This window comes from Micropterus dolomieu, linkage group LG14 (assembly GCF_021292245.1).
Source record: "Micropterus dolomieu isolate WLL.071019.BEF.003 ecotype Adirondacks linkage group LG14, ASM2129224v1, whole genome shotgun sequence".
Lineage (NCBI taxonomy): Eukaryota > Metazoa > Chordata > Actinopteri > Centrarchiformes > Centrarchidae > Micropterus > Micropterus dolomieu.
In genome coordinates, this window is record NC_060163.1 from 16,553,930 (window position 1) to 16,575,953 (window position 22,024).

The 22,024-nt window shown below is 39.5% G+C and overlaps 1 protein-coding gene across 8 annotated transcripts in view; it reads right to left on the reverse strand.

Annotated features, from left to right (window-relative positions):
- Positions 1-13,533: 13,533 nt before the first annotated feature.
- LOC123982769 (calcium-activated potassium channel subunit alpha-1) overlaps positions 13,534-22,024 on the reverse strand; it is a 107,979-nt gene continuing 99,488 nt past the window's right edge. For 6 of the 8 annotated variants that reach the window (XM_046068598.1, XM_046068605.1, XM_046068599.1 and 3 more), the window contains 5 exons: positions 21,360-21,554; positions 20,780-20,898; positions 20,450-20,671; positions 18,027-18,028; positions 13,534-15,886 (listed from right to left, as the gene is read on the reverse strand). In XM_046068598.1, the coding sequence (XP_045924554.1) occupies positions 15,735-15,886; positions 18,027-18,028; positions 20,450-20,671; positions 20,780-20,898; positions 21,360-21,554 (690 nt within the window). In that variant the 3' untranslated portion in view covers positions 13,534-15,734. The remainder of the gene's footprint in view (positions 15,887-18,026; positions 18,029-20,449; positions 20,672-20,779; positions 20,899-21,359; positions 21,555-22,024) is intronic. The other 2 variants (XM_046068600.1, XM_046068604.1) reach the window with 1 other exon arrangement.

Consider the following 22,024-nt stretch of genomic DNA (forward strand, 5'->3'; position numbering starts at 1 on the left):
GGCTTGCTGCTGTTATTGTACAGCCTCACCCACTTCGCATTGAATTTCAGCTCATGTTCTTCCCCTCTCTCCCCTCATATCTCGGCTGCGACTTTGTCATGCAGCCAAGCACGTAATATGCTCTGAGCTCTGTATCATGTCCAATTATAATTAGCTTTGTCAGGCCTGAGCCCTACAACCCTCATGCAGATAATATGATAATATGTCTTCATAACCAAGTGACCTTACATGTGCAATATTTCTCTCCTTCTTAAGATTGCGTGTCAATAAAGTAATAGAGTCTGGGAGGCAGTGGCAGGGGAAGATTTAGATGATTGGGCTCTCAGGTGCAGTGATGTATAACCGTTATTATTCTACCTGTCGGAGTTGTATACACAGCTGGGCGCAGCATGGCAGTGGCCGGGGAGAGAGTCTGGCTTTCAAGGGAGGCCTTTGTTAATAAGCCTTTAATCCTTCGTCAAAGCTCGCCGCCGAGGGACACTTTCTCATTTTCACTCTGTACATAGAGATTTTGAGTTGGAATAACAAGTTTTATTATGAAAGGGCTACAGTGTCATAGATGCGATATTATTGATACTAGTACCATTGATTATTTTGGATGTCGATAGGCTTGGACATGTGACAACCGGTGCAGAAAGTGAGCTTGTTAGTCAATTAATTAGTCAGTTGACTGAAAACTATTGGAAATTGGGCAATTTATCTGATTTTTAAGGTGCTTTTTAACATCTGGCCAGGACCACCAGATAGTTTTTTTACTGTTGAACATTGTTCATTAAGAATAAATTAACAACTTTGATTATCAATGAATTGTTTAAGTCATTTATAATTAAAAATGTCAAACATTCACAGATTTTTTAGCTTTGCTTTTATGTGTTGTATAGTAAATATTGTGGACTTTTGGTTGAGAAGCAATTTGAAGACATCACCTTGGGCTCTGAGAATTTGTGGTGGGCATTTTTTCCCACCATTTTCATAATTTTATACGTTAAATCAAACAATTTATCAAAAAAGAAAAGGTCGATAAGTGTAATCAATAATGAAAAAAAAACTTTTGTTGTGGCTATAAAGCTTTAAAATGTCATACTGGTCTGATCTTTGTCATGAGTAATTTGCACTGAGGATTTGCCTCCAGCTTATGGGCATAGACGTGTGCAGCCATGCAGACACTTTGTGATTCGGTTAGTAGCAGAGGTCAGCTAAAACACCTAACACATTGAAATATATGTAATAGCTGTAAGATTCCCATGCTCACAACTGCTGTTCTCACCCTGTGTTTGATAGAAACAACTGGACAAGAGAGGCTCTTTTAGAGAAAGACAGCAGTGAATTCCTGACAGGCCGAGGTTTCACTAACACTGACGCAACGTAATGAGGGAGCCAGAGGTGAGCCCTATCTCAGCACGTCTGTGTAGATTTCCCTGAGTGATTGATGTGTTCCAGTCAAATGAAGCAGTGGGCTGAGTGATATGACACTTGTCTTGCTGTGACACACGCGTTCGCAGCTAACGGTTATTGGTGTTGATGGGCCCCACTACACTCAGCCAGCTAGGCGCAGTTATTTTGATCCCTTGTTCTTTTATTTCTGTCCCCCCTGTTCCCTGTTTTCTGTCTCCTTGCCACATCAAATCAAAGTTTAGAGATGTAGGCAGGACCCTCAGGTACTTGCTTATTAAACATCAGGAGCTGAGACGAGATGAAAGTAATAATGGCGACCAGACAGCCGGGTGGGCACCTAACATCTCAGGTAGGAAGTGACATTTGGGATTTTTCTGGTGAAAGGAACTCGTGGCAGAGCTTATATGGCTCCAAATACATAACTGTCTCTGTTGTCAGATAGAGGTCAGTCTCTAATTTTTATTAAGCAATGGGTTTTGGTATATTTGCATTTTTCTCTCAGAACATTTTAGCTTTTTTAATGTATTGGAAAGCTACCTTTTCCAGATTTTCTATATTGTGCTAAAAACTAAGTAGCAAATTATTATTTTCATCATCAATTTATTGTTTCTCTGTAAAATATGATCAAATAAAAACAAAGACAAATGCCCATCAAGATCCAAAGACCAAGGTGACATCTTCAGCTTGATTATTTAACCTAAACAACAGAAAAATTTCGCATAGATTTTTTTTGTTTGTTTATGACCGGATACCTACAAAACTAATAACATTCCCTCAGCGTCAGCTGTACTTTCTGTTCAGTACCAAGTAGCAAATGTTAATATGCTAACAAGCTAATCCAAGACGGTGGCAAAGGGTAAACATTAAACCTGCTAAACATCAGCATGTTGGCATTGTCATTATGAGCATGTTAGCATGCATACATTAGCATTAGCCATTCTGGGTTCACTTGAAACTAAGTGAATTGGTTTCTTGTCATTGTGGTTAGTTATTTTAAGTTTGTTAACTTAGTCAGTGCGTTAATGTTTATCTTATATTTTTCTTGTGGTATTGTTGTCATCTTTTTTATGCTGCTGTCTTGGCCGGATCACCTTTGTAAAAGAGATCGCTGATCTCACCGGGTCTTACCTGGTTAAAGATGGGTGAAGTAAAGGCCAAGTAGAGTAGTATTAGTCATGTGACTTGATCAATTACATGAAAAGAAAAATGTAAAAGGAAATGGTTGTCGATTCATTGAGGAATTGACTAATAATTTCAGTACTTTGGTAAACTGACAGTTGGGATAAATTTTACATGGACTTAATCCACTAGTCACACTTTAATAATAATCTTTATAATGGTCTCTATTACTTCAACAAGTTAAACATCAAATGAACATTAACATCCAATAGAGCTTTATCAGTTAATTGATTTATTTTATATTTCTATGCAAGAACTAGTGTGGAAATGAGTTTAAAGCCGTCACTTCAGGCTGTTATCTTGCTGTCGTGACTCAAAACATTTCCGACGTCAGATGCCCTTTCTTTCATTTCAGCAACCATAAATCAAGTACTGATACACTCTAATGGTGTAATGACTAATAATTGGATTAAAGTGATTCCAGATTGATCAGCATCTGATTCTGCAATTACTGTTGCCTGAGTGAGAGCCGCTGTGTAGTAAGTCTTTTCCCCCTTGGTAGATGTGGGCAACAGTTCCAGTGGTCACAAGATGGTCGCCATCAAACACTATCCGCTTCTGGTCTCTGTGACAGCTCTCATTATTGGAGGCCACCGAATAGTTACCAACTGATAAAAGCATATCACACCACGGAGGAAATTGAATTCTGGAGGACATAAATTTTGACTGTGAGAGCTCGTAGTCAGAAGCTAATTTAAGGAAGATTAAATTAATTTCAATGACACCCATTCTATCTTGACGAAGTCGGTACATAACATAATGTAGCTCTGTTGCCTTGAGATAAGAGGATAGTCATTTTAGACTGGGCACAGCAGTAGCTGAGGATCAAGCCCTAATCCCATTGCTGCAACCTTTTTTGCGGAACATCATGGAGGATACAGAGAGTCTGACAACCATTATTCAGTAAGGGGATTTTAAAAGTCTTTCAGTTTAGTGTGATAATTTAATTGACTGCTGACCCAAAGCCTCAGGACACAACTTGCCTTCATACACAGCCAGCTTATCATGTTCACAGTCATATTTCTTGTCTCTAGATGGCAATTTTTTTTTAATTTTTCAAGAAATCAAGTCATGCAATATCTCTCTAGCTGAGGCTTTTACTTTGCATTGTACAGCACATCCACCACGTCTTATGTTATGGAGAAAAAATATTCATGAGTTATGCACAAGTTGAATGAATTATGTAAGTTGCATGTTTGGTTTGAAGCTGCATGGATTTATTTGGCCATTAGGGCCAAAGACACACAGCTCTTACGTATTATCAGCTAATAGAGAGCTGTCATGTCTGGGCTAGTCTTTGTTCCACTAGCCTCTGTAGTTTAATGGAATCTCTCATTCAGCATTTCTTTCATCTGTCTTTCTGAAAAAAAGAAACCGTCTCCCTAATTTATTGTCTGTATTTCATAAATAAGCACCTATACCTGGCTTTTAAAAGTGAGGTGTGCGCTTTTGGAGAAACTGAACATGACAAATACCATGATGGAGAGCAAACAACAACACAGCAAGTAATGTAACTAACGTTAGCTAGGTTGTGGGTTAGCACACTGTCGCTACAGCTGCTGCTGCATAGTTAACATGCAGAGAGGACAAGACAATCCTAGAGCCAGCACACTAGCTCCAGACATCGATACTCAGAACTCTCCTGCTACTATAGCTAACATCATAACAAAAGCATATCTTGGCAAACGAGAAAGTAAGCTGAACATCCACAGGCAAGTCATTAAACGTTACCTGACACACAAATCATGGTTGGAATAGTGTTGTGTGGCTTGGTCCGAAACACTTTATTTGCTTCCCATTTACAGAGCCAGGGCTGTGAACAAACACTAGATTTTTTTTTCTCTGCACACACACTCCACGGACAGCCAGTGGACCGTGAGGAGATATTTGCTGGGAAGGGAGCGTACAGTGGGTTTATCAGAGTTTGTTGGATGTAAACAGCTGTCTGCCTGCTGGAAACAAGGATAATGAGAGCAGCGGGTCTGTACCATACAGTTAATGTGCTATAAAACCAAAACAAAGTTGGGTAATAATTCTTTGTAGGTTTGTCACTATGAGCGGCCCCTTTCACATTACACATTTTGCATCATATGTTAATATCCAAAAAAACATTAGTGGCTTTATATGTGTGAATATTTAGTAGTTTTTCTATACTTTAATGTAGGAAAAGTGGATCATTCCCATATTCTTCATGCTTGAGAAACTTCAAACTTCATTATTCTCATTCTTGCACCGAATCCTCTTTACAACATGAAATATATTGTATGTTACTGCTAGTAGCATCAAGTTTGCCTCCCACTGTGAAAAATGTCCTTTTCTCTCAAGACAGAGTCCTTGTGGTTGGGCTGTCTAAATGGCTAATGAATTACACATGAACACTGACGCAAATTAATCTCCCAGAAGTCCCTGGGTAATATTGCAACCATTTAAAACTTTAATCAATAACACTGAAGTTGAAAGCGTGCAGGCTCCGCACTTGTTTGGTCACAATAAACAGAATGCAGACTGCAGCCTCCTCTAAATCATGGTGACAAGCACAGTCACGCTAAATCACTGGAAGTGAAAAATAAATGTCTGCATAACTTTATCAGCTGTGCCTCCATGTTTCCTTCGGGAGCAAGAGGTTATCAGCAAAAACAACAGTGGAAATGAATGATTTATGATCTAAATTAATACTTCAGTCCACTCATATTGGCTGCTTTGGGTAATCTATGATGAAATATGTACTGTATATAAATATTGAGCAAGCCAAAGTAACATTTCATCAAGTATTGCACGCCCTAGTACATTTAAATGTCAGTCACTTTAACTTTGCATTTTACAGTAATTCGCCTTGACATATTTTATTGTATGTAAACAGTTTTTTCAGCCGCAATAAATTCACCGCCATTGTATAACATTTCAATTATATTTCAGTTATGTCAAATTATGGACTTTTGTCATTATTCAGACATTATTTATGGATGAATTCAACAGTTTATATGATATTTAGTGTAACATTATCTTACTCTAAGTATAATTTTAAAACTATGGCTGAATTCTGATATTCATCATTGCAGAGGATAAAATATTTTACATCTTCGTCATCATTTTACTTAATTGTGTTATTAATAGATTTCTGCACACTATTAAAAACCCTTGTTGCTTGTCCTGTTTAACTCAGTGAAGGAGAAGAAACCACAGAGACAGCGGACAGCTAGCGTCAACGCTAAATGTCACATCCTTTGGCTGTTTCACCCCATGACACAATAATGACCCTGAAAGGCTAAAAGCTTATTGCAGTATAAAAACTTTCATTAAATTCACTGTGATTTCGTCTCCCTGTCACATGGGCAAGGGTCATTGAGTATGTTTCTCTTCTATGAGGTAATGGATAATACATCTGATCTACGGACCCGAGTATGAGGTTGTATACCTCATATTACATAAACAGGGTTTTATTAAAATTATTACAGCATGATATGTGTGTGTGTGTGTGTATATATATGTGTGTATGTATGTATGTATGTATGTATATATATATATATATATATATATATATATATATATATATATATAATGTGTGTGTGTGTAGATGTATATAGTGCCTAAATTGCTTCCATACTTTCATGTTAACGCCTCTTTAATTGCCTGCAGATGCCCATGAATGTCAGATACGTGTGCTTTTTCCCCCGCTTACCCTGACGGTAACATTTTCTTACCCCCCTCCTCATCTTCCTTGTTCTCATAAATGTGGCCGTGATCCTCGTCTCCACCTCAGACAGATGATGTGTAGATGCAAGCTCTGTGTTTCTCTCATCTGTCTCTTCCTCCCACTATCCCTTTCCTGCACTCCATCTTTCAGAACTGTAACCTACGGTCGCCAGCTGTGCAGGGAGCCCCAGAGTATATTTACGGTGAGCTGCACTTTATCACACACAGCCGCACAGCTGCCAACTTTACTCGGAGCGTACTCCAGCCTCCCTGCCTCTGGACATGATTTTTTTTTTTTTCGCCGGTGAGATCCTGCACTGCTGCTGCATGCTTCTTTCCCCCCAGCTGCTGCCCTGCTGGAGATGGTGGGGTGAACTGTTAACGGCCTGTATGGTACAAACAGCGGTGCCTGCCACTGACTGCCACTGGGCAGGCTTACAGCACAGCTTCCAGTAAAAACATGAAACTAAAACAAACAGCACCATTCAGAGTTTTACGAAGTAAATAATTCTTGTCATGCAGCGCTCTTTTTGTCTTTCCACTTAGAAGCAAAAGCAATGAGGTATCAGTTGTTGGTGCTTCTCTCTGCTGGCCTCTTGTTGATATTGTTATGCAACATTTAAATATCTCCCCCATGTTTGCCCCCACAACAACATGAATCTGTCCTGAGACTGCAGGGGGCCCGCCGACCTCATGTCCCCAGGCGGACACAGTGAAATACATTCCCCCTCTCTCTTATAGGGTCCCCAGTTTCCTCACAGCCTATCAGGACGGAGAGACCCCCCTCCCCCTTAGCATATCAGGAGCAGTACATCTTTCGCTGGTGCAGAGCTTTATGCAAGGTGACAGCTCCTCACACTTCAGTGTTCAGATCACCTCAAGTAGCTCAGATATCGGAAAAAATGAGCACACTTCCCACCACGGTGACCAAATGTAGATTGACTGAGGGTATCCGCAGGCCGCAGTGCCCCTATACTCTTCTCCTGACAGAACAGGCCTGCTGGTAACTCTCTACATAAGAGAGAGCGGAATCTGGAGACACATCAGAGGGGAAAGCTGGCTGCAGACAGAAGAGAGGGGGGGCGGGTGGCGGTGGTGGTGGTAGAGGGGAGTGAACACTTTGAAGCCATTGGAGGTGATGTCAAGTTTGCTTAGACTCAAGGGTGGTGTTTGAATATGCTGGCCACTAATATGGCACCAGTATCTCTGTCCTCATCTCTGTTTTCTGTCACTATGTACAATCTGGGCTCGTCTCCTCAGCTCCTGACAATGTCCTTTCACATCATGTTATTGCACACTCGGAGCTGCAGTCAGCAAGCCGTCACTCAGCTTCTTTGTCTGAAAGTCAGGCCCATTTTTACCGTTAATGCACTCTGAGCCTCTATAAAAGTGACGGGGAAAGCGCTATCTGCTTTCCCATCAGGAAATCATTGGCAGTGAAACTGGAAGATCACTCACCGCTCGCCTTATTTACACCAAGATGTATCTACATTCCACAGGATCTGACAAGTGGCATTTTGTGCGCACAGTGCAAAACAACGACCTAACCTGCTGCCCTGGAGGTCTCGTTACGCATAAAAATCCAGGCTTTTTTCTAGATATCTATAATGTATACATCAGTGCAATACACCCATAGAATTTTACTGCCCTGGGCAAAAATGCACTCATCTTCCAAATTTTTTCTGAGCATGTAAATATATTTTATTCCCCCTGGCTTTGTTGTTTTTGGTGTATGTGTAAGGTCAGCTCACCCTGAAACCTTGCTGGAAAGAAGCCTAAAACGTTATTGCAGTTTACATTTCTTCTAATTGCAAAGTTAATGTAAAGTCATGGCTTAGCCAGTGATCCCTTTAAAGAGTACTTAATCTGTCTGTCATTGTCCTGAGGCAGAAACATATTTTGAAGGTCAGACTCGAACAATTGTTCATATCCTGTCTTTTTATAATGTTAAACAGAGTGGCTTTAAATCACTGGTAATGGATTTCTTCCATGCATAGAATTCTGATTTATGTCGTAAATAGGGATTAAAAAATAAATAAATAAACAGAGAGAACAAGGATGCTTTTTTCCCCTCATACAATGTGTATCTACCACCTCAAAGGCAATACAGGACAAAAGCTGTGGTTGGGTATTCATTTGTTGAATTTCCAGTATTTTTGAGTTAATTCAGTCAGTTGTTCACAGAGGATAAAATCAGCCATCACTTTATGGCCACAGAGCAATCAGACGCAGCCCTCCAGTGTCTTCAGCTGACTCTTCTGGCCCTGTCAAGTCCTCCTTCAATCTGGGAGTCTGAGCAGTCGCGTGGAGGTTGACATGATTGCCTTTAAGCAGCCCCTCTTAGCCAGTGACACACAGCTGCAGCCAGGCACCTCTTCTGACAGTAAGAGCACCATGATGGATTGCCTTGCCAAAACTGCTGATCAAAGAAGGCCAAAGTTCAGATGTGTGTCTGGCTGCGCTGGGCATGTACAATCACCAGAGATTGCTTTTCCTCAAACATCTGAGTGTAAGGCTGAATTTTTACTTCGCTGATAGCTGCCTGATTGAGCTGCATAATCATTATGTCATTAATAATTGGGAATTTATTAAATAATAAGAATGAAGAATAAGAATGTTTGAGTTTATTGATCCAGAGGGTTCAGCTGAGCCTCAAAATCATAATAAAGTACAAGCATCATACTTGACACTATGCCAATATTGCAACAAATACTGCTTACTCTTTGACCGGTATTCATACACATCATTAATACACATAAAATAACATCTTTGCGCTGCAGAAGCTCTCTGCTGAAAAGCACAGACACTTAAAAGTTTCTGACATGTGTTGCGCTACCATTGAGACACTGCCACTGATGTAGGTGGAGCTGACAGCGTCCCAGACATTGAAGATGGCTCTGGGACATACCAAGTTTGGTATGTGTCAGCTCTCATTGTTGTCAGGATTCATGCTAAGTGAAGGAATATGTAAACAGCATCATTAAAAAGGGAATTCATTTGAAAAAATGTTGGGGTGGAGTGACGTGAAAATGTTTTTGATTTTTGCCCTCCCTCTCCTTACAACACTAGGTGACATTAGGTGGGTGAAATTATCCAGATACTATAAACCATTTCATGAATAGAATATATTACATGCATTAGTAATTTTGAGTGTATGTACTCTTCATGTATTTGAATGATTGGATAAGGCAGAAAAGAAGTACCACTACTTCCAACCATGCCAGAAATCAAAAGTGTTTATAGTTCCTCCTAATGGCCACACGCAGGCGGAGTGAAAAGCATAGAGAGGGGGGAGACATGATATCGTTTAAATATGGGGATAACTGATGGCACATATTTTCAGACAGTGACTCCTGCAAGGCATTCACAGTGCTTCACTTAGTTGTACATATAAAAAATGTCAGAAATAGTTGTGTAATGAACGAAAAAAGATAGCTAACCCAGCCTTTCTCCCCTCCGCATAGCTGGCCAATCACTGCGTGAAGTGGTTGTAAATGTCGGATTGTTGGTTTTGGAAAATTACAGAATTCGCCTGACCCAATCCCTCCCCCCAGTCCATGTTGGAAAGGTGTGGTCAGGGGGCTTTCTGAAGCCGTTGCATTATCCCACAGGCACTTCTTATGAAGCATACTGGTATCTTAAATATAAATAAGTGTAGATTTAAGTGTGTCTGAATGCTCAATAAATGACCTAACGAGCAATTCCACAGTGTGGGGCTTGAATTCTTTAAGATAACTCAACTGAAGCGTTCCTATCTAAATATCCTGCCTGGAGTGGGAGACTTTTGCGGTTGAGGTGACTAAGGAGTCTTATTTCTGGGCCAGATTTTCATTAGTGACATTTATCACTGAGAGGGAAGATGGTATAATTAGCTTGTCAGTCTACTTTAGGCTGAGCTGGCGCTCTTTGTGAAGAAGAATGGACTGCAAGCCCAAGGAGCTGACAGCCAGTCGATAATGTGGCAATTAATGTCATAAATAATTCTGAAGCCAATTATATTAAAATGGACCTCAGCCTCTAAAACAGCACTTTATTTCCTATCATTTTATGATGTGTTCAGGTATCGAACAGCAGGGGCAGATTTTCTTCTTTATTTCTACATATGGCTGACATATGGCAAAGACATAATGTGTGGCATAAAAATCAGAAGGGCCATGCAGGAGATTTATTTGTTGATTTAGTTTGCTTTTGACTTACAACTGTCTTCGTTATTGCTGAAGCATCACCTGTGGTAAAAGGCAAATACAAAGTGTAAAACCACTTTTAATCAAAATGATATTGCCTCCATGTTGCAAGCTGTATAAAATGTCTTCAGCTCTTAAAGAATGTGAGTAATTTAATGGCAGTAGTGGTTAAATATATCAAATGCTCCTCCTGGCCTTGGGAGGGTCAAGCCCAGAGTGATATAGAGAGAAGACCGTGATGGCTGAAGGTCGTGTCAGCTTCTTCTGCATAATGCATGAATCTCTCTGACTCCAATCTTCTGAACCTGAACCTTGGGATGAAAATTTTACTAAGTAAATCAGCAAGCATGCTGGCATTTCTATTAACCTCCAGTGTGGAACTGACAGAAACATGAATCATGGTAAATAATATCTTGCAAATTGTAAATCATGTTTACAACTTGGGCTGAGAAGTGATGTTATGGGATACTGCCATCTGTTTGCTATTTGTTACTGCAAATTTCTTTGCACAAAAGCAAAAGAGAGGGTGTTTTAATTGTGTAAAATTACAATTTAGCATGACAAATTTGGGAAAACACTGATTGCTGATGCTGAACCAAATTCTATTTACTGCAAGCATTTATTTCTTACACCAAACCACAATAATGTATCTAAACACAGATGGTATTTTATCTTGTGCCATATTAAAGTGTCAATATTCTATTATTATACAGGTTATATTTTGTTTTTGATGAGTGGTATTTCCCACTTCAAAGATGAAAATAGCCAAGAGCTTTGATTTATGCATGCATGAAGTGAAACAAAAGAAAAGGAAATGTTGACCTTTACAGGGAACATAAAGGGTCAGTGCGGCAACTGTGCCTTACGGGCAAATTGCCTACCAGTGCTGGCAATCTGTCCTTACAACACAGATGAAATTCTTATCTTTTGCTATTTGTTTTCTGCTTCTCTGGTAGAAATGTGGAGAGGCACAATATCTCTTTTTGTGTACAATACATTTCGCAGCAGGCAACCTGCAACAAATGAAGTGACAGAAATGTTAGCAGTAAAGTTTTCTTAAATTTAAATAAGATTCTGAGAAATATTCAAGTGGTGACACTGCGTGCAAGAGTACAAGCTTTCCTGCCGTCTTTCATTTCTGTATCAAAGGGTAACCTAATGCAAAATGTATATGGCCTTTGGCACAAAAGATGGTGGTGTGGCTCGGTACACGCAGATCTGTGTGCTAAAAGCTTGAAACATCTGTGTAAACACATGGCCTTTTTCCAACCATATAGACAATGTTCTCATAGCCTTAAGATAGATGTCCAAGGCAATATACCTTGCCCTGGGGCCATACTGGAATGGCTTTGAACATCTGAAAAACCTTGAGCTTCAAGCAATGTCCACTTTCAATATCCCAGCTTTATAGCTAAGCATAGAAGAATTCAACCCATGGCTTTTATTTGACTCTTTGTTGTTCTGAGAATTGGATCAATCATACCAGTGCAGAGTGGAAATGTTTTGGAAATGATAAAAATACAGAAGTTTTAATGATGCAGTGATATCTGATAAGGGTGGTTTTTTTTTTTGCCAGAAAATTTTCACATTTAAGGGATTTTTTAATATAACAGTGTTTGGAAAGGAAGAGACAAACAGAACAAAAAAGAGAGGACTTTCTGCCTTTGTTGTTGCTCTTTAATTCTGTTAATAGCCCGAGGTAAAGATTTATCTGCTCTTGTCAATTTACCTCAGCCTCAATATAAAGCACCAAGGTCACTTTTTCCTTGCCTGGCCCACAGGATTAAATTGTCATGTCACTCTAATAGGCAGCACAGGGAATCATTAGTCCAGCTCAGCTGCCTGACTGATAGGCATTTCAGTCCAATCATGGGAGTGTGCTGCCACAGGCCAGCCAGTATTGACACTGTGTCAGGACTGAGAGGGGACGCCTTAATCAGCGAGGACACTCTCAACATTGATTTGACAAGCTGCCGTAATGACCCCCTTGTTTTGGTAAAGGATCACTGTTTATCCAGGCTGGCATTGATGCACTTGGAGTGCTGCATTGTCATGGAAACTATTATCACCAGCCAAGCCTGTGTAGCTGGACAAGAGTTGTGTTCAGAAGGGACCATGGATTTGTGTTTATGTGTGTATATACATGCACATACCAGTGTGACTGGGGCACTGCATGGTGTAACTTGTAACTCAAAAGGTCGAGAGATTTCCTAGAAGCAGAAAATTAATTTTTTTCAGAACAGATGTTAACAGACACATTTTAATTCATTACTGGACTATGATATCTTAAAAATATATTACATATGTTTTAAATTAAGTTAAATTTAAACTTACATACTTAATTGTAAAGAATGTAGTTCTTCATTATTTCAGTTTCAATGAGAGCTCAACTAATGTTAATTCTTTTAGCTTCATGAGTTCCATGGGCACTGTTGCAGTTCTGTGGAACATGATGTCTGAAGCACCAGTAGACTGAGAGGGATTTTAGAATTTGACAGAGCCCATTTCTAATTATGCTCAGTACATCACTGTATAGAACCTTTATTTAATCCATTAAATACAGATTCCTTATACTTGATACAGTAATAACAGTATTTTTTGTTGTGATGGCTACATGTGTTTGTTTCCTAAGAAGGTGACACTGCTGCTGGCAGGGAGATCAGGGAAATCAGCGGCTTCTCTGCGAGGTGTTAAGTCTGTAAATATTATTGGCATGCTGACAGTCTCCCACAGTGCCATGGTGTGTAAAATCATTAACAAGCAACATGATGGGCTCTCTCCATCCTCAAGGTGAGAATGTGAAGAGTGTTTTTATCAGCCATTATCCAGAGGGTGCACTGAGGTGTCCTGTGTCACATCACATGATCAGAATGGCAATCAGAAGGTGCCTTATGTCATCATCACCGAATTTATATCAGTCTTTATATAAACAGTTTATCTTTGATGGACAAATGTGTAAAATGTATCCTACAGTTGCTATATAGTAACATTTTCAGTGCTGAGCATCATGCCCAAACAGTAGCCATTCAGGTACTGTAACTTCCTAGAAATGCCTGGGGAAAATAAACAACAGGACATACTGTAGAACACAATACATCAGCTTTTAATTTGTGAAAATACAAAATGAAATCATGTACAATTTATGTACAAGCCTATTTGTACAAGACAATAAACTGTATTTATTATTGGGTATTATGACATAGTCAGAAAATCAACTTAGCACTGTCATTGTATCCACAAGTCATGTGCTAAAAAAAATATCACAAAATAATACAAACTAGACTGCAATGCTGAATGTCTCTATACCCCACAGGTACTGTCTAACAAGAACACACTAGAAAGAAATATTTTACATTAAGCTTTAAAGATTTCTTTGAAGAGTACATAAAAATTAATTGCAGAAGGATCTGCTATTGACCATGGGTCATTTAAAAATAGTTTTAAGACTTCAAATTATTTATTAGAGTTCTAGTTATCTTCAGGGAATTACAACCTCATAATAACAAATTCAACGATGCATTTTTAAAAGAATGGTCTCTAAGCTGGCAAGATTTAAAGCAAAGAGTACATTTCTCAGTCTCACAGCAAAAGTGAATTTGTGTTCAATCCAGCTAAACTAGAAGCCTCTTTTCGCAGCAGTGGGTCTTCTGGAGTCCTCCCTTGGCTTCGGCACTGCCTGGCACATTACTGGCACTGAGGAATGGGCAGTTTTGATGCTCTCTGTGCCAGTAAAAATGTCACAACCTCTCTCTTTTCACATCCAACATGTATCCTTGGCTGGACTGTGACACATCCTCTGTGGATTAAGGATTTTAAGGATTGCTTGGGTTGTTTTTTTTAATTTTTATTAACTTTTCTTTCCCCTTCATTGATTCTGATGTAAAATGACTACAGTGCCAATATAGCTATGTTGTATTATTTAAATAAGACAAGATTAATAACCACTATTAGCTCTGCATTCTGGTCTCATGCTCTTACAAACTGAAACAAATGACCCGTGTTTCATTAGACGTGTGGACATTATATCGGATATGATATTGATCACCAAGATGGTTTACGAACAAAATAGAATCTATCAGAACACAAAAATAGCCAAAATCACTTTTTATGATAGAGCTGTTTTTCAAGTATCTAAAAAATATGTCATGTCAGGCATGAACATGTCTGATTATGGCATTAAGATTGGTCATGGAGTACATATAAGCACTTAATGGCCTCCAAGACAATCCTGTGTCAAGCAGTGCTTACAGCCAAAGGAGGACTTAAAGATGCCCACTTCATGCGATATGTGGCTTTCACATTCAACTAAGCTACAGACTTTTAATAGGGTGCCATGCAATATCATAGTATTTGGCTTTACTGTCTATTGTGTCTTAAGTAAATTATTAGATCTGTCACTTTTAGAAACTGTGTGAGACTTTTGGTTATTTTCTAATATACAAAACAGCTCCATCATATTTGGCTATTGACAAAGAAAAGAATATTCCTAAAGTTTTTACCCCTGGAGAAATGTTGCAGATACTCAAAAGCTTTACTTATTAAGATTTCTGGGGTTTTGGACATTGCAACCAGACAGTGACATGAAAACATTAACAACAAACGACTCAAAAAGGCAAAGATAAGACAAATATAAATGGATAGAGATAAGGCTGGAGCCAAATGCCATTTACACATGGACACTGGCCATCTTAACTGTCACAAATGTTGTGAATTAGCTCCAAATGGCAAAGGAATCACTGAGAGTCAGTCACTTAACGCCATTGTGGTGGGACTGCAGCTGGATGTAAAATACACATTTTAACATACTGTACAGAATACTGCAACACTGGGTATAATAAATGCAGTAGTAGTAGTTCTTCATCAACAGCTAAAAAGGCAACTTTTACAATTGCAAAACTTGATCAAGTTATCATAATAATCCCCTCTTGTAGTAGTACTTTGAATTTTTACATTGCTGTTCTCCTTCAAGTGACCCTCATTCCCCAAAATGGAACAAAAAAGTCATGGAGTCTGGTCACCACTAAAGATTAGCTGCACAAGCTAATAGATGAGTGGTTGCGACGTTTGGCCATGATTGTCTTCATGTATATTTCATGTACGTTTCTAAATCTGCTTGTACAATAGGCTTGCTGCATATGTGAATGAAGAAAGCAGTATGGTTTGTCCCTTCTAATGTTAATGGATGATTTGTGTTTGAAGATGAGAAGATATCCTGAGTCCCAGTCCGACACCTACACACTAAGTCTTCTGGGAAGCATTCAGGTGTCAGTGCAGTTCTGGAGCTCAGCACTCGTCTTCTGCTTCTCTGATGGGTGGAATCAAGCTGCTTGTGGATTTATACTGACTGACTTGGTTGACGGCGAGTGTATTCACAGGCTTGATCTGTATGGTCCTCAGGTGGGTATCCTCTGGCTCATCTGTAAACCATGTCTTTTCTGAGAAAGAGCCAAAATCATATAGAGACAAACAGGAGGGACATCAGACAGTTAATGCTACATGGGCATCAATTACTGTTTCAGTGTTTGTTTATGTTTCAGGTGCACACAGAACATTGGGAGGGAATTGTAGATTTTAAAAGAAATAATCGTTTGATATTGAGTTTGTAGGAAGAAATTCTGACATGATAATAATATGCTTGAAGATAGTGTTATTTTTTTAATGGCAGGTTAGTATCAATTGTTTTCACCTCTGTAATGTCAGTCATTTCATGGCCAATTTAGTTTTTTCATATATGCCATACTGCTATTGAAGCATACTGTTTTGTTGGGTCAACAGACATGCAGATCACCAGTTAAACAAAATCTGTTTTAATGTGTCACTGTAGCAAATTAGAAGTTAATACTTTTAACTTCACAATTCATATTGTCAGAAGTTTTTTAATCAGTTTGAAGGGCTTCAGGCTTTTGGCTTGATGCAACTTTTTTTTTTCTTATACAAAAGAAATTGATAGTCTGGCATAATATACCACTGGCCGTTCATCCACTTGGCAAAGTCCATGGTCATGCATTTTCATTAACATGACTTAAGGCTGTGGTGCTACAGTACATTAACATATGTGCCAGTAGATACATGTTGCCAATAATAAAACATCAAACATCACTTGACACAGAATAAGGTGAAGTAGCATCAAACCGGTCAGTTGCAATCACAGGTTCTACTGTATAGTTCATAACCATGCGGTCCTGATGCAGTCATTTGGAAACACTAAACTACTTGGCTTTCATTCAAAGGGCAAAATGTCAGCAAGGACATGACCGTGTTCAATGCATTATACATCATGCATAATCATTCACTTCCATACCTTGGCCCACTCTATTCATCCTTGATGCACTTTGGAAAAAGAAAGTAGTACACTAAATGTAAGCTAAATGGAAAATACTAATATGACCGTTAATAACAGAAATGGTACAGGACGATAAGTGGTATAAAAACAACAGATGCTCTCATTAAATATGGATGTAGATTAGGTTAAACAGTATGGTGCGACCAACAACTCAACAAAAAATAAAGAAAAACAGAACATGTATCATGTCAGAAAATCTTTACGTGCCAACTGTGCATCTAGCCACTGTAGCATGTGTGAAGCAGCCATATTGTGTCCATGCTTGTTGCCAAAGGAATCAGAATGATGTCGTCCATGTTTCAGATGTAATTCAGAATCCCAGTGAGCAGCATGCAGCTAACATACCAAATGTTTCATATAATGGAGTTAGACCAGCACAAAACAAGAGGTTGCAGCAACTTCATGTAGAGGTAAATCTGATTCTGTAAAATGTGCAAATTAAAGAATTTGTGCAGCTTTACATGTTTTTATTTCAAATGGGCATATATTACTAACCATAGAATGCTTGTAGTATTCATTCAGCAGCTGTGAAAATGTAACACGTGCTCATTCATTTTTTCAATGAACAATCAAACAATATTTGAATGTTTATATTTTCCAATAACAACAATATTATATTGGAAAGTACTTAGAGAATGCATACCTCTGCCAGTTCTGCAGTATCCTCTAAATGTGTTTACTAAAATATGTTTAGATAATGTAACTAAAATACACAAAACAACAATAATGCTTATTAACTCATAGCAGCCAGAATATTTAGGAAAAACCAACATCTGGAAATACTGTTGTACAGTAATGTAATAAGTTATGGCCATTTAAATTAGTCACGATGCTTTATTACCAAAGTCAAAATGCCATGCTCCTGGATAGTGTTTGAATTGTCTAACTTTCTGGAGTTGCCCAGGGTCGGAGGCACCAGGTGGATTTGGTGATACTCATGGACCTCCGCTTGAGCACTTCTGTGTTTTTGATTTTCCCCCAAAATGAGTGTCTACATATGACTGCAAAGATGAAGGCTCAAACTGTTCTGTGTGTGTCTGAGTCTGTCCAGCAAACAGTATTTTAGAATTCCCAGCCTTCTTGGAGTCTCCAGTTCGGGTCCCATATAGGGTGTCACCTGATAAAGACACCATATTTTTGCTGGAGGCCTTTAAGGCTGAGGTGGAAAACCTGGAGGAGGGTTATTTGGAGGATCCGCCTGCCCTATCTAAACCCGGGTAGTGCTTTTTTACTTCTGTGCTGTCCATGACAACATATATTTGAGTATTGGGGGTGGTGATGCGCAATGGATAAGACACCTGCCTTTGGTGTGAGAGAACCGGGTTCAATTCCCCACTGTGAGACAGACCTTATAAACCCAAATGCAAAGCTTTAGTGAACTGGGAACATCTGACTTAAGTTCCTATACACAAAGTCTGACTGGAGAGAAATTTCCTGCATTAAGGGGGGAGTTGGAGGTCATGTCCAAAGCTTTGCAGAAACAGCAATAAAGGGAGCTTTACATAGAGTTATGGCCCGAATGTCATTGGTGTCAACTCAAGAGCCCACCGTTAAACACCAGTGGTAAAGGAAGTCTCCAGGAGGCTTTTCAGGATTGGTTTGCCTAGCGGATTCCTTAATTGACCGAAAGGCACTGAGAGGCCAGGATGACTGCAGCTTATGTGGTTGCAGGTTTGGGAGGCCATGGTGAAGGACTTTTATTTAGCCTTAAAATAAACCATCAGACAAAACTGTTCTCAACAGGGGAGGAGGACAGCTTACTTCAACTTTTGTTTTCAACTTTTGTTAAACTGTTGAAACAAACTTTGAGGAACTCAAACCCAAATGAACAACCCTCGGGTGAAGAGGCAACACTGAAAGCCTTAATAATTTTTTATTGAGTTTATTTATTTTTTTAATGCACCTCTTCAATGTCATATGGCAGATGGTGTGTGGGCCCCCCTTTTGAATAAGGTGACCTGAAAGTGTGCTCCAATTATTGGGGTATTGCACTGCTCATCCTCCCAAGGAAAACTTATGCTAGTGTGGATTATGCCAGGCTGGATTCCCTCCTGCTCGTGGAATAATACACAAGCTCTTTACTCAGGAATACTAAAAGGGTCATGGGAGCTTGCCCATCCAGTCTGCATGTATTGCAGGGACATGGAGCGTGTTTCCCTCTTGGTGTCTTGGAGATACACTGACAATGAAGTGCTGGGGCTCTTGCTATGAGGCACTCAGTCCTTGCATAACTGGAGTGAAAACTGAGGCCCAGCCAAAGATTTGACATGCTATAGATTTTGTTTGTGGTTTTCATGGAAAGAATCTATAGGTGCCGCTGAGGAGTGGAGATTGTTTTTGTTTGACTTCAGAACTAGATCTCTGCCTTTTTGCCAATGATGCAGCTCTGTTTGTCTGTTTGTAAACCATGGCCTTCAGCACACACTGGGATAGTTTGTACAGAATGTGAAAACATTGTCCAGTCTCTGGTAAAAATGTTATTACTGGTAATCCACTAAGTACGAATAATGATGTTCACATGTGAAGACAACGTAATTATAATGGTGGTGTACCTTTATTAATAATGGTAGCATCTTCTACTTGTAAATATCTTGACATAATTAATACTCCATGATGGCAAATAACATGAAAGTATAGCATTTGAATGTTAATGGAAATCGAAAGGCATTAAGAGGATTTGAGAACTTCATGACATAATATGAACTTTTAAGACATGGAATTTAAAGTGCGGTTCAAGTACAATAAGGTTCAGCTTAATTTAAACAAAACAAATATAAGTTCCAACAGAGCAAACTTGGAATGAAGATGGAGAGACCCAGTGACCTGTATCACAGAGGTGAGAGTTCTTCACACAAGAAAGCAAAGTACAACTAAAAGTCTAAAAATATTTGCTTACTCCTTACTCGTACTGTATATTGTGTTGGCCAATATCGCACAAAAAAAAAAAATATATTTTGCATTTAGGGCCTGTCCTTGACATTTTAATCAAGATGTCATCATCCCAAACTGGAAGTGTTTTAATCATGTGTCACCTGTGTGTGCAGTAAGAACAAATCAGTGACATCATTTTAAATGATGAAAAATCTGAAGATCTGTGTACGTGTCTCAAAGTTTACTATTAACAAAATGTTATCTGTTGATTCAGACATATATATTATACCTTATAACTGCAGAGGGCTTTTGGATGGGGTTCTAAAATTGTGCCCTTTGGTCAACAGTGAAGAAATAAATTCTACGTCATAATAAAAATGTCATTTGAAAATCATTACCCCAATAATGACAGAATTTCTCACAACCCTGGTAAAAGTGTACTGTACTGTGTGCTTTTAGCATAAAAAAATTCAGAAGTATGGTAACAACCAGTGGATTGAAACAAACCATGCGGCTCCCAGGAAAAACAGAAGCCCTTTGTGGTTACCCTACTCCATGTGGCCCTGCTCACGGGGCAAACCACACTATTTTGTACTGTATGGGGTTGTTGAGTGCAAACTAAGACATACAACACATACATACACCATCAGACAAACATACACACATAGACACCCAGACATTTTACAGTCTGTCTGGACCCTGCAAAAGGACACACAGGACAGTAACTGTTGGCAGGCACTGTTTACGGACAAAGACAGTCAGAGAGCTTTAGAGGGGCACATACTTTTGTTTGTCTCTCGAGTCCCTGCTTTTAGTGCGGTTGGTGCGGTTGGTGGTTTGGATAGAGTGGACGGAGGAGCTCTTTTTGCTGGAGGAATGGGACGAATGTGAAGAGTGGGAGAGGCTGGTTCGAGACTGGCCAGCGTTGTGGTCAAACTGCATCAGGCAGAATATCAGGTCTGAGGGCACCAGCTCAAACGCATATGGTGGATTGGTTATGACATACCTAGAGGAGAAAGGGAACAGATGGGAAGCCAGTTGTAAATTTAGTGTATGTAGAAGTGAAAAAGTTTTTATGCCTTTTTTTGTGTGTGGCTCTTTTGAGCATACTCACCGTTTGGTACATTGGTTCTGATTGTTTAGATGTGCGTCTCTTAACCGATAGATACCAAAGCACAGCATGTTGTATGTTTTCAGGGCTTTACAAAACAGGTCACCATAACAACCGCCATCCTGCAAGACAGTGACAAAAACAAAAAACTCTTGACAGTGCTGACCTTTGAGGGAATAATGGAGAGCTGGAAAGTCCAAAATGCAGGAAGCTATCTTGACTTATCAATTTTACTTAATTATTCTCTGTCTGAGTATAAACTGTTCCAAGAAAGTGGTTTTCAGACAGTGTCTTTATTGGAGTCTTTATTGGAGTCTTTATTGAACTGTGTTAACTTATTGTCCTGTTAGCAACTGAGCAAATGTATGAATATGAAATGTAATATTGCTGGGATGTTTTTCTCTAAGTGCCAATAGACTTATCTTAGGATGACAGGATTGGATTAAAACTCTAAAATTCATTTTCACAGAGCTCACCTATTTTTAGACATACAATCCCTGTTACTCTGAATCCTTCCACAGCTCCCACAACACAAGCAGACAAAGATGTGCTTAGCCTATGGGTGACAAGATCAGTCACTTACCCCAAGGTCTGCAAAGGGCCCGTCGTACAAGGCCAGCTGTGCCACACGACACCTGTCTCTGTTCGCCAGGGTCTGTGGCGTGCTGTAGCCGCCTCGTAATGCATTCTCCTCTGCCAGCAGCCCCTCCAGCTCTGGCGTCGCCCCGCCTGTTACCAGCGTCCGGATCAAGGTGAGGATATTATCATTGAAGTATGTCTGAGGGAATGAAGGTTGAGAAGGGGTAAATCCTTAAGCAGTCGCCACCAAAGTCACAACTGAACCTTCTCAAGTGCCAGCCAGGCCGAATGGGGCTATGTAAACCTGCTCTGTTGCTGTCACATTGAAATAATTCAGTTACTGCAGGTTACTCTCACACTCATCAAAGAGAAACACGGGAAGTCCATGTATACATTCATGCTGTCCAGGCATTGTCTTAGGGCTAAACATCAGACAATTATTTAAAAAAATACAACTTAAAGTTATCGTTTTTAATTTTAAAAAGGGCAAATATCTGCCCTTTTCTTCGCACCGCAGTCTATTGTCTCCCCCTGCTTGTACAGCACAGTGACATGTCCCTTGGCTGCTGACAGGACTATCGACTAAAATGATGGATGAGGGCTGTCTATTAGGTAGCATTACCTTTGTCTTGACTGGAGCACACTTGAAGGCAGCTTTGTTCTAACCTC